This window comes from Podarcis vaucheri, assembly GCF_965113315.1.
Source record: "Podarcis vaucheri genome assembly, chromosome: 3".
Classification (NCBI taxonomy): Eukaryota; Metazoa; Chordata; class Lepidosauria; order Squamata; family Lacertidae; genus Podarcis; species Podarcis vaucheri.
In genome coordinates this window covers 109,880,195-109,894,182 of record NC_138761.1, presented here as the reverse complement: position 1 = coordinate 109,894,182, position 13,988 = coordinate 109,880,195, and the positions used below count along the sequence as shown (strand labels likewise).

Sequence of the window (13,988 nt, the reverse complement as noted above, 5' to 3'; positions counted from 1 at the left end):
TGATAATAACCTAAAATAATGGTTGGACTTCTGAAGAAGGGTTCATTTCTCCAGTGCCTTACAGGTTCTGATAAATCCCTGCCTTTGAGAAATTAACTACTAAATATAGAATTCATTTATTTTCCCGTGGGATTTTTCGTAAGTATAAAGGGCTACCACATCACTTTCTTACCGCTCTCCAGCTTTTTCAGTGGAGCTTAAAAATGCATAAAGTAGAAGAAGCGAGTGACGACTTACAAGCAACACGGTCATTTCAGTGTGTGATAAGTTTTCTGGAAACAGATATTTAGAAGAAAGAGAGGCTGCACTTTTAAATATATAATAATATTTGGATAAAGGGAGGCAGTTATCAGTTGATTGACTAATGCACTGTATTGCAACTACTCTCTCTTAGGCTAGTTTGGTGGGGTGGAAGGGAGTATTGTATGGGCCCAGGTGAATAGCAAGGCAAAGGGTTTGGGGAACCTGTTCTCCAGATGTTGTATCACAACACCCATCATCTCTGATTATTAGCCCTGTTGTCTGTGGCTGATGGGGGTTGGAAGGCCTATCCTGGGGCTTATAGAACAAAGGGGGGATTTAGTAGAATTCATATATGAGGCAAGTCATAGGCACTGAAGAAAAAAGTGGATGGATATTTCTCTTTCCCATTCCTATAACAGAAATTTACACTACTGAATGAGGCAAAAGAACCTTGGAACTATGTTCTTCAGAAGCATCTGAGGTCCTGCACATATCTTAGAATCCTTCAGGTTTCTTGAGTATTTTTGTAACACTTTTATGTAGTTTAAAGACCAGGTTGCCTGTGAAAGAGTTGAGATTAAGCAATGCTCCACACATTAATTCAACTCAATTTCTCTGTATCAGCTGAAATGTACATATTTTTAGTTTAGTGATGGTAAGCGAGTCAACTGTATGTTTCAGTGTATCACTAAATGATACTTGGTATTCAGAAAAATGATTGCATCTTAATTTTAAGGCAATATTTTAAAGCACAAAAGCCCAACTTCCGTTCTGTCTGTAAATCTTGCGAACTCAAGGTCATTTCACCTTATAAACAGAAATCATCACTCTGATGGCAATGGAAAACAGAAAATTAATCAATTTTATTTCTTTTTAAAAACCAGAAAATAAATTAGATATGGGTGTCAGGGAGTAGTATATGCAGCTGAACTTAATTTAACAAATGTCTGCAGTGCACTAAAAATGCATGGTTTATGTGTAACAACGAGTGTTTTGGAAGCAGAATATTAGGGAAATTAGCATTCTGTATACCAAAGCAGTTCCTACATATAGCCAGCATAGTAACATTTAATATGTAAAAATATCAAAAGGTAATTCAATTTAACTCCCTGTTACCCTTTCTTTAAGTTAATATGGGTGGGCCTTATTGCATGGATTGACTGATAAGATTTTTAAACATAGCCCTTAGCAATCTCTCTTGTCATTTTATTTTTTTGTTATTCACATCAACATAGTGCAATAGCGCCTTCCTTAAAATTCATACCATTCATGCCATGATTGACAGGGTACAGCTTCATTATGCAGTTTGCTAGATGGACCAATTATGGCTATGAATACACAAATGGGGTGAATGAAAGGAACACGTAATTGATTCTCAGCTTGGTGTGTTAGTTCGTTAACCATTTTAATGCAGTGCACTCACTTCTAAAAAGCACCAAATGAGTGAAAGTTGTTTGTAGTTTTTCTGTTTGTTTGAAAATTCATTAATGCTAATACTTTTCCTGAATACTTGGGAAAGTGAAAAACAGAATATTTGTAAATTGCATCAGTGCCCTCCACATTCATTTTGTGTCAGACGTACACTTTTCAATTTATACTTATGTAAACAAAAGTCATTTTTTCCTCCATTGCTGCCATTCCCTTGTCTGCGGCCTATTCTTCCCCTTTGGTAGGAATCATTACCTTCTGTAAACATTTTTCAGAATTTGCTCCCAAAGATTTATTGACTAGTGTAAATAATGAAAAAGCCAAATGCAACAATTCTAATTTGCCTTAAACAAGAACAACAACTCTTATGATGTAATTGATGAGGCAGAATACTATAGACAGTTTCATTTTTCACAGGCCCTCAGGGGACTGCTTCCGAAAAGTTGATTAAATCTGCAAATTGCATTAATTTCTACTGTTGTCTGAGCTGTGACATGAATGTTTTAAATATATGTCATACTCACAATATGGCTGAGACCATGTGTGCCTCATTTATGCACAGTCAAAATGAAACTAGATATAAACATTTTCCTGTATAGCCACTCATTTTGGCCTGCAAGCCAGTTTTATATCTGCAGCAGTTGGGTTTTTAAGGCTTTTCGGTTTCACAGAAAACAAGAAATGAAACAAAAGGACCCACATTTATTTCTCTTGGATGTAATCATATGTGAGTATTAATATCAGTTTTTTTGTCCCCGTACCCCTCTTCCAGTGTCTCTGCGTAAATAAATATAGCAAGATGGGTCTATACTCCCAGAGGCCTTAACCTGTAGACCAACTTTGGCTGAGATTGGTTAGAAGTCAGCCTTCTGTATGACTCCTGAAGTGTTACCCCTTTTTTTGGCAAATGGGTGCCAAAGTCTTTAAAGAGGAAAAAAGACTTCCTCTATGCCACATGTGCCCAAATTCTTCCTTGCTCTTCCTATATTCAGGCAGATGGATATCTGCTTCTTCTTTGCCGATCTCTCGTAGCCAAGTAAGATTGTCTTCCATAAACATGGTTTTAATAGGTTTTAATTCCAGCTGTGCCATAGAGTGGCTGCAAAACAACACCTTCAGACGATGCTTCTTTGCGCCAGCCATGTTGGCACTCTCTTTGCAAAGTTGGGCGGCCAAGTGCTTATCACTGTTGTAGTCTAGAAGGAAGGGACATTCTTCTAGACAACAATTTCAGTCAGGGCCTGTGACTCTGTTAGGTCAGTAGCCTAAATATGAGCCAACGGAAAGTTCAGTCAGCCTAGCAAAGCCTGACCTTAGCCGAGAGGTCTAACCACAAGCAACTAATGCTTTCTTGTACAGGCAATGGCCATTTCATGCATGGGTTCTGTTCCTGACCCCAGTGCATGTCGGAGCACATATAAGCATGCTCTGCCCCTTTTTTACCCTGCCCCTGTTCTGCACCCCGTTTCACCACCTTCTGGGTCCTAAAGGACTCATACATTGAGCAGTTGTACAGCAACTGGATGCACCTAAAATGGCTGCCACCTGTATCTAACAAATGACCGCGGTATTCATTCAAGGTAACAGTTCAGATTTACTGAGAACTAAGCTACCTGCGTCTTATCATTTGTATGAAAATACAGCAATATTATATTCATAGTCATTCTTATTTTTTATATTTGTATTACATGTTTAAAATACTTTACCTCTGACCTTTCTTAGATTCTCTGTATTGCTTGATGACCCATTTTGCCCTACAGGCAAGCATGTGGAGAGGGTTAATTGAGAAGTGAATTGACTCACCTTTTTCTTCTCATATGTGATAATTGAGTGTGGCATTGTCTTTTCAGGTGTTTTGTGGTTTTTCCTTTCCCTCTGTATCTGTGTTTTATTTTTCTACGTTTATATTTATTCTTATTTGTTTACACTCAGCATTTTAATTGTATTTTATATGTGCTTATTTTGATAACTTTTTAAAAACAAACAAACCTGTGCTAGTTTGTGGACTGCCACCAGGCAATGGAATATGAGATTGAGCTTTAAAGCTAGTGCCCACATCTCACAACTTCTGCCGTTCTGCTTCTCTCTCAGACGTGATTTCCTCTTATCATGAAGGAGATTGTCTGAATGGCTCTTTATTCCTTCATTTATGTTGTTGGTAGTTCTTCCTTGTTGTCAACAAATTTGTCAGTAAAAGTAAAGGTGAGTTACATCCCCATGAGCAGTATGGTTTTCATTCTTTTCTCGGCCTGTTTGCGGACACCTCCCCTCTTTCACAGTAGACATTTATTAAACCTTGAAATTTCAGAACTACAGATCTTTGACAAAGTTAGGGTCATCAATATTATTGTCTTGTTTTCTTTCTAAGCTTGCAGACAGTGGGCAGTACTGGGTGCATCTTCAAATATTGGCACAATGGAACTGGAGCATTTGGTCCCATAGGGTGCTGTTTCAGCTGTTATGAATTCAGTATTTGTTCAGATTTTCTGGAAATACATTTTTCAAACTAAGATGAACAACTGGAGCCTACAGCATAGAGTTACAGTGCAGCCTGTTTCTGTTCAGCTGCACTCTTTCTCAAGACAATTGCATCTCCCAGTTTCCCATTCCCTCTTTCCAAGAATCAGCTAGCTTTCTATGATAGTTGAAGGTGTTTAGTCCTCACCAGGCTGTTTTCGAACCTTCCCATTAGTGCCTCCCCTCCATACTTCTGTCAATTTTGTAGTTTCTCCAATTCTGCTGATTCCTTTGTTTTATGTGGATGGTGCTGCTTGGGCAACATAATGGCTGCTTACTGGGTAATTGGGTGGGTATATTTATTTAAATCCTGGCCAATCTGGAATGTACAGTATATGCTAACCTTTCCTTCTAGGGCACTGTGTTCATTGTTTTTGCTGTGGTTCAATCATGGTTGCTATTTTCAGAGCCAGAAAGCATTTTTCCTCCAAACAGATTGGCCTTGTCTGGAGGTTTCTCTTCCCCATAGCAATAGTTGCAACATTGGGGGATAAGGCATTGAGTGGAATCCTTCTAATCTAACATCATGCAGAAGGTGAAGAGGTGTGGTAAATGGGCCATAGAGCTTCCTTCAATGGCTTGGGAGGGTCATCTATGTAAAGCTGTGGCTTGCAGAGGACCCATTAACTCTGGGCTTGACCGTGTCGTGTGACAGCCCTACACCAAGGGGCTGTGAGGGATTTACATCCAGTGCCTAAGCCAGATCCAACCTACAACTGGAATCAATAAAGTTGTGGCCAATTTTTTAATTCCACTGTGAGTGGGTCCGCAACAACCCATACTGCGGAGAATCGGCTCACTATTCATTTCATAGGGCTTGCTAGGCAATACATTTTTCCTAGCTTTGAGGATGTCTTCTCCCTCGTTAGTATAGAGTGTTTCAACGCTTGTTTACATTCCTTGCTGGCATTGTGATCCTCACAGGTTATCACAAATGGCAGCATGCAGACAGCAGGGGACATGAATACAAACAACAAATAGGTGCCATGCTTGATGAACGTCTGAGCCCGCCGCTGTGTGCTGGGATTGTTCTTCCCATTAATTATGCTCTTCTCTCCAAATCAAGATCACTGCACTTTTACTGCTTTATGTTGCACCGTGACTTTAAAGGGGAGAGGGAACTGTGTGTTCCTTTTGTGTGTGAATAATTATGTTGTAGCTGCCTTTCCTATTTAGCCTGGCAATGAGGTCTTTGTAATTTACAAACTCCTTTACTTCGGGGAGGCAGTAGTTCTTGCTTTATCTGTTTCTCTGGCAACAACTTTCCACAGCAAATGGTGAAACATACACAACTGCCTTCTTTGTTCCTTGCTATAAAGATCGAATTTCTCTGGACCATAATATCCCACTGCTAGATTTTCCAATGGTAGCCACAAATAACCATTGCGGTGAAGCAGTGTTGGATTTAGATCTGGCAGTCTTGGGTTCAAATCTCTTCTTCAAAGTCAAAACTTAGATGGTGGCCTTGGATCAGTCACACTCAAGTGTTGTCTACGGTGTGGTCTGCTCTTGGCAGAAGGATTAAGTTAAAAATGTATTTACTTAATATTATTTCTAATACACAATACATATTAATGACGTGTTTTCCTTAATTCTGCCTGGATGGGCACTTGGGAGCAAGGTACACTTTGAGAAAAAAGGACTGTTTTGCAGAGCCAACACTGTGCATTATTAAGATATATTTTCACCTCTCCAATATGGTTTCTAATGAACATATTCATGCACCACCCTGAGAAACGCTTTTATGCCACATATATTACTCTTACCCCATTTTTAAAAGAATGTATTCTTAAAACACTTTTCATACAGACACTATTATCTAGCATTTTGTTATTTTCTATTCATGGTTCTTTTTTCTTCCTTCACTGGTGTTTGCAATTTTACCTAATTTGTTCTCATTGCCTGATTTTCACCTGTGTTTTAGTCACTTGCCAAGAGCATTATTGGATGCCTTAGATGAAAGTAAAACTAATGCAGCTGCCTGAACTGTTTTCCTTTCTCCTTCTTTCACTTGCTCTCTTTCTCCCTTCCTCTCCACTTTCAATGCTATATTTATTAACCTTTAGCGACAATTTGCTTGTTTCACATGTACGTTAGAACATTTTCTCTTCCCTTGCTAATTGCATAACTCTGCGGGCATTTTACAATTCTCTGACTTTGTGTCAGTGTTCTGTAGAAAGTACTTAAACTTTTCAGGGTTTTAAAATTTGGCTTTAAAAGAGATGTTTGATGCAGCCTTTTCCTTTATAATTCAATGGGAGCCTGGGGAAGGACAGCCCCACATCTTTCTAGTCCATGTTTGCCTTGCAGTACATCCTAGGTGACTGCTGTTTCTGAAAAGCATGTTCTCATTCATAGAGAGCACGTGTTGCGGTGGGGTCTGACAGGCCACCCCTCTGTTGCTGGGCAGGTTAATTTGGATGACCATCTGCAGTGATTGGGCGGTTGGGATGCTGGGCAAATTTTGGTGTTGCCATTTAGGGGGTTAGACCAAAGGTTATAAAATTAAGTCACGCAGCACTGACTGGGCTCTCTTGCTGCATGCATCGGATCACCCTCCCACCCTCCCCAATTTAGGGCTTTTGGTTGACCTTGCTATGCCTGTCATGGGGTCGCCTGCTTTTGGCACAGGGGCCTGGTAGGAATTTTGTCCATTTGGCTGATTGGCTGGTGCCGTTTGGTTTTTGCCTATTGCATGGCAAATTGTCACAACTTGTAATGTTGCGGTTAGGCATTGGTTAAAAAATTGGTTTGTGAAGGGGTAAGGATTGGCAGTGCCTGACCCTCCAATGCTGCTGCTGCAAGGGAATTTCATTAAAGGAATCCAGGGGCTCGCCATGCTTTCGTCCGTACCCCTGAATGGGGCTTAGGGTCGTGCAAGCCCCCGGGAGCATGTGGGGTGGTGGTGATGAGGGTCTGGTGCCTGGCTCCATGCTCTCCCCATAATATTTTCCCTTACTGGCTTTTGCTGGAATCCGGAAGTCAGTTCTGTCCAGGGGTGGGGGACAGATAGTCTGAACCAATGCCTAAGCAACCACTCACATTTATGTATTTTAATAAAGTTGTGGCCAAAATTATGCAAAAAATATGTGTGAATTGTGAATTATTTAGGGGTGGCTTGGGGGACCTCGACACGCAACAAATGTGGCCCTAGCCTATTGTTCAGTGTATGTATCTCAGCTCTGTCCCAACTTGCTAATTTCCTTCTGTTTTTTTGATATGTGGATGAATGGCCTCGGTTTTCTGAAGGTTACACTAGTCTCCCTTGCACTGCAAACTATAGGCTCTTAAGACATTCTTGCTGTTTGGATTTTGGGCAGTCTATAAGGGCATATTTTCTGTCCCGTTACAGCTCAACACTTGTCTCTAATTGCAAAACTCATTATTACAGTGGAGATTAAGGTTATGTGATGATCACATGCCTGCACTCTCCAAATTTCTTTCTGGTGTTTGGCATATCAGATTTTTTTTAAAAAATAATGTTTTTTTAGCTTAGCTTAGAATATGAATCTTGATGTATGTTAGAAACAGCTGTATTAATAGAGGAATCGCTCTCCAATGCTGGCCTGATTCTGATTGGAAAAACAATAAAACAGTTGTACCGATTCAAGGACAAATGCAGCAACCTGAACCAGCACACTTCCCGTTGCTGCAGTCTGTTACATCAGTGCAAATGTTTAGTAATTAGTAGCCTTGTTTGCAGCTCTGAAGCCACCATGTAATGTGTGCATATTAATGGAGTGTTTGGACACTGTTAATTATGAATGATGTATTACTTTTGCTGGTCTAGTGCACCAATAAAATGTCAAGCTTGTCTGTTGCAGCACGGTGTGGTGCTGAGTACTTAATGTTGATAAGAAGACCCTACTGCTGTAGCCTACTTGTATGGTATATTCAAGCATTTAGCAGAATTAATAAAATGAAGCTTCTCTGTGTTAGGCATTGAGGGGGGGGGGCTGTAACCATAAAAGGGAAAAAACATTTCACATGCATAGAAATTTGGTTTTACACCGTTCACTAAGCAAGCTGTTATGGTCAAATACTGTAAACAGCTGTAATGAAAGGGTTTCCAGAATGAAATGTGGAAACAGATATTTCTCCCTGTGCATTTCCATGTTTATTCCACCGGCAACTGTGCTGAGTTTATTATTGTGCTGCATAAAATACACATGGAATATAATGCTTAGCCTAGCTGAAGGGTAAAGCCAATGTCCCTGTTTTGATCACTAGTTGTCATCCTTCTTGTCACCTGCCAAGTGTTAAGTGTCAACTTCAGATTTCGGTTTTTGGGAACAATTTTAACAGGCTTTGCTGTTAAGTATTGTAGATGTAATAATGAAACCAAATAATGCAGTTTTGTTCCTGTAACTAGAGGAAATAACTATGATTAAAAAGGAAAGGTTGATATTTCTCGTTTTTGTGTGCTTCTCAGTGTGATTTTTACAGCAGTTAGAAAGTTTAGCTGTGTAAATCTGGTTTGTGCCAAGCACACAGAATTTACTGACGATATGAATTCCCTAGTGGGAGTTGCCCATTGGCAGTCAATTGAATCTTAACATTTGTTGATCTACAAAGAAAATTGAAGAATTTAAATGTGGTTTCAGTCAGGCAGGCTTGGGAGAGCCTGGGAATACTATATAATGCTAGGCGGTAAGTTTCGGTGGTAGCCATGTTGTAAAAATTGAAAGTTGTTGGGTATTTTTTTAAGGTTGAGAATAGTGAAAAGTCATCCACAATTATGACTGCTGGTACACACTTGTAGAATAAGAGAGGGAGAGGAAGTACCCACTGAAAATATAGTTAATGATAATGGAACTGAAGATGAGAGAGGCTGTGGCTGGAAAGCACATTTGCTTTTGTAGGTATGTTCTATGTCACCAGAGTCAGACCCAATAGAAATATTCCTCTGGCACCATGGCAGGCACAAAACATTCCTCTTAGACTGGTTCCACATTGGTTTGCTGATAGCACATGATAAACTGCATTGTGTGAAATCTTAATTACCAATTTCACCTCTGGCATGCATGTTCTGATGGGAGATAGGGAAGCACCAATGTGACTAGGGCAAATCACACGTATCTAACAGTCTGAACTTTACCAAGGTAATGTGGAGCTATGTTCTGGCAGCAGAGGGGGAAAGCATTTTACAGGTGTCAGCCATGCCACCACAATAACGTATGAACTGGGCACAGGAAAGTTAGGGAAGCAGAGAAGAATATCAGGATTTGCACATGTAAAAGCCAGTCAGTACAAGAAGGTCCAGATAAATGAGCAAAATAATGAAAGAGAAAGTTGATTATTATGTCATAGCTTAAATGTTTCAGTAAGTACTGTCTGCTAATTTGGAGTCATAAAAAAGACAGCCTTATTCTTGCATTGTTCCTGAGTTCTGATTTAATTTCAATGTCCTGAGTTAAATGTTGCCTTTATAGCTATTATTTATTTGTTTTCTGTGCTGTATCAGTGTCTTCTGCCTTAGCCCTATAGATTTAGAATCTCATCTTTTAACATTTTGTATGATCCTATTGAAGATCTGATAACATTAACTTGATTTTTTAATTATTCTTGCAGATGTCATTCATACTGTGGGCCCTATAGCAAGAGGACATATTAGTGATAGCCATAAGGAAGACTTGGCAAATTGCTATAAGTCCTCCCTGAAATTGGCCAAAGAGAACCTCATCAGATCTATTGTAAGTACTTTGCAATATTTACCATTTGTAGTTTGTCTTCGGGAATGATGCATTGACAGCCTTCCACAAATCTTGAAAACAGTCAATATTTGCTATATGTTGCATTGTGGCATTGTAGGAATTAATGGAAGAATATTGCATGTAAAATAAATAAGAGCATTTGAAAGGCTATTACATTCAACACACTGCCCTGCTAAAAATCCAGACCTAAACATATATGCTGCTGAAATTTGGGGTTCATTAACTCTTTATTTCAAAATCCTACTCAAGCATGTTCATTTCTATTCATGTGCCAAGCATCCCTACTTGCTCTTGTGATTTCTAGCTAGTTTTGTTTGGTATTATCCCTGTTTTTGTGTAAGTCGCTACATTATCTTATTGTTGTTGTTTTGATTAACTACCACAAGCTATTGTGATGGACACTAACATAATATGTCTTCTAAGATTCTTTCTTTCTTTAAATATAAAATTTTATTTAAAACAAAGATAAAACAACTACACACAGTCAGAGAATCAACTCCAACCACTGGATTTCATTATTAATGACAATTGTTTTCTTCAGACTCAAAACCAGTGTTTTATACAAAACCATTCCTCTTACTACACTGTCTAAGGCTACAATTCTGTATACTTGAGAGGGAGTAAATCCTACTAATTCAATAGGGCTTACATCTGAGCAAACATATATTGGATTGCGTTGTTTGTTCACACATGATTCCAGATAAGAGGATTATATGTAATTATTCTAATCAACATACTTTTTCTGTATATAGTTTTTATGTTGAGGGCACTAGCTGTAATATTATTTTTTATGTGGATGCTAACAGCAGCCCATCATCAGTTTCTGATGAATGTTTTTGACAAGCAGGTTATTCTTGGATAGTGACACAATGTTCACCTGTTGCACAGATTCTGCATTTGGTAACCTACAATGATGCACACATTTTCAGTATATTTCTCTTGTAAGCATCCATGTGACCCAGCACTTTCTCAGTGTTAATGAGCAGACTTGGTTTCTGCAAAAACACCAAACAGAAAAGCCCACACCATTCGCTATCATCACCATGTTGCAGTGGATATCCAAGCTTTTCTAGGCTGACTTCTTCAGTTTCCAGAGTGGTTTAACAATCAGTGCCTCTTTACAGCACAGACACTCTGAGAATTGTAGCTCTGTGAGGGGCACTAGAGGCTTCCTAACAACTCCCAGAATTCTTAACAAACTACAGCTCCCAGAATTCTTCAGGGGAAGCCACAAATGCTTAAAGTGATATGGTAGTGCTTTACATGCATGGTCTGAATGTGGCCTAGCTCAGTCCCCTGCTTGATTCAGAAAATCCAGCGTTATCTACTGCAATTATTAAGTTTGCAGATGACACCACCATAATGGGTTTAATAACAGGTGGAGATGAATCAGCGTATAGAGGGGAGGTCCAAAAAATATCTACATGGTGCCTAGGGAACAACTTGCACCTTAATATCAGCAAGACAAAGGAGATGGTAGAATCATAGAATCATAGAATCATAGAGTTGGAAGAGACCACAAGGGCCATCGAGTCCAACCCCCTGCCAAGCAGGAAACACCATCAGAGCACTCCTGACATATGGTTGTCAAGCCTCTGCTTAAAGACCTCCAAAGTAGGAGACTCCACCACACTCCTTGGCAGCAAATTCCACTGTCGAACAGCTCTTACTGTCAGGAAGTTCTTCCTAATGTTTAGGTGGAATCTTCTTTCTTGTAGTTTGGATCCATTGCTCCGTGTCCGCTTCTCCGGAGCAGCAGAAAACAACCTTTCTCCCTCCTCTATGTGACATCCTTTTATATACTTGAACATGGCTATCATATCACCCCTTAACCTCCTCTTCTCCAGGCTAAACATGCCCAGCTCCCTTAGCCGTTCCTCATAAGGCATCATTTCCAGGCCTTTGACCATTTTGGTTGCCCTCCTCTGGACACGTTCCAGTTTGTCAGTGTCCTTCTTGAATTGTGGTGCCCAGAACTGGACACAGTACTCTAGGTGAGGTCTGACCAGAGCAGAATACAGTGGCACTATTACTTCCCTTGATCTAGATGCTATACTCCTATTGATGCAGCCCAGAATTGCATTGGCTTTTTTAGCTGCCGCGTCACACTGTTGGCTCATGTCAAGTTTGTGGTCAACCAAGACTCCTAGATCCTTTTCACATGTACTGCTCTCAAGCCAGGTGTCACCCATCTTGTATTTGTGCCTCTCATTTTTTTTGCCCAAGTGCAATACTTTACATTTCTCCCTGTTAAAATTCATCTTGTTTATTTTTGCCCAGTTCTCTAATCTGTCAAGGTCGTTTTGAAGTGTGATCCTGTCCTCTGGGGTGTTAGCCACCCCTCCCAGTTTGGTGTCATCTGCAAATTTGATCAGGATGCCCTTGAGTCCATCATCCAAGTCGTTGATAAAGATGTTGAATAAGACCGGGCCCAAGACAGAACCCTGTGGCACCCCACTAGTCACTCTTCTCCAGGATGAAGAGGAACCATTGATGAGCACCCTTTGGGTTCGGTCAGTCAGCCAGTTACAAATCCACTGAGTGGTAGCATAGTCAAGACCGCATTTTACCAGCTTCTTTACAAGAATATCATGGGGCACCTTGTCAAATGCCTTGCTGAAATCAAGGTAGGCTACATCCACTGCGTTCCCTTCATCTACCAGGCTTGTAATTCTGTCAAAAAACGAGATCAGGTTAGTCTGACATGACTTATTTTTCAGAAATCCATGCTGACTATTGGTGATCACAGCATTCCTTTCTAGGTGCTCACAGACTGTTTGCTTAATGATCTGCTCCAGAATCTTCCCTGTTATTGATGTCAGACTGACTGGGCGGTAATTATTTGGGTCCTCTCTTTTCCCCTTTTTGAAAATAGGGACAACATTTGCCCTCCTCCAGTCTGCCGGGACTTCGCCTGTTCTCCAGGAATTCTCAAAGATGACTGCCAGTGGTTCTGAGATCACATCTGCCAGTTCTTTTAATACTCTTGGATGCAGTTCATCTGGCCCTGGAGACTTGAATACATCTAAACTAGCCAAATATTCTTGTACTATCTCCTTAGTTATTCTGGGCTGTGTTTCCTTTGCTGAATCATTTGCTCCAAATTCTTCAGGTCGGGCATTGTTTTCTTTATCGGAGAAGACTGAGGCAAAGAAGGCATTGAGTAGTTCAGCCCTTTCTGTGTCCCCTGTTTGCATTTCACCATCTTCTCCTCTGAGTGACCCCATTGTTTCTTTGTTCTTCCTTTTGCTACGAACATACCCATAAAAGCCTTTTTTGTTGCTTTTAACCTCTCTAGCAAGCCTGAGTTCATTCTGTGCTTTAGCTTTTCTGACTTTGTGTCTACACGTGCTGGCTATTTGTTTGAATTCCTCTTTGGTGGTTTCCCCCCTTTTCCATTTTTTGTACACATCCTTTTTTAATCTTAATTCAGTTAAAAGTTCTTTAGATAGCCACCCTGGCTTCTTTAGGCACCTTCCATGTTTCCGTCTCATTGGTATTGCCTGACGTTGTGCTTTTAGTATCTCCCTCTTAACAAACTCCCAGCCATCATGAACTCCCTTTCCTTTTAGTATTGTTGTCCATGGGATCTCACCCAGCACTTCCCTAAGTTTTATGAAGTCGGCTTTCTTAAAGTCAAGAAATTGAGTCCTAGTATGCTTGGCTGCTCCTTTCCGCTGTATAGTAAACTTCAGAAGAGCATGATCACTCGCGCCTAATGATCCTTCCACTTCTACCCCACTAACCAGGTCATCAACATTGGTTAGGACCAGATCTAAAATGGCTGTTCCTCTTGTTGCTTCTCCCACTTTCTGGACAATGAAGTTGTCTGCAAGGCCAGTGAGGAATCTGTTTGACCTTATGCTCTTGGCTGAGTTTGACGTCCAACAAATATCCGGGTAATTGAAGTCCCCCATTACTACTATCTCCCTTCCTTTTGCATGCTTGGCCATCTGTTCCAGGAAGGCATCATCTATGTCCTCCATTTGGCTTGGGGATCTATAGTAAACTCCCACAATGAGGTCTCTGTTATTCTTCTCTCCCTTAATTTTGACCCAAATGCTCTCACTTTGGCTTTGAGGATCT

The 13,988-nt window shown here is 40.3% G+C and overlaps 1 protein-coding gene across 7 annotated transcripts in view; it reads left to right on the top strand.

Moving 5' to 3' along the window:
* The window catches only part of MACROD2 (mono-ADP ribosylhydrolase 2), a 1,043,571-nt gene that overhangs the window by 500,898 nt on the left and 528,685 nt on the right, over positions 1 to 13,988 (top strand). For all 7 annotated transcript variants that reach the window (XM_082215586.1, XM_082215585.1, XM_082215587.1 and 4 more), the window contains exon 6: positions 9,760 to 9,881. In XM_082215586.1, coding sequence (XP_082071712.1) covers positions 9,760 to 9,881 — 122 coding nt within the window. The remainder of the gene's footprint in view (positions 1 to 9,759; positions 9,882 to 13,988) is intronic.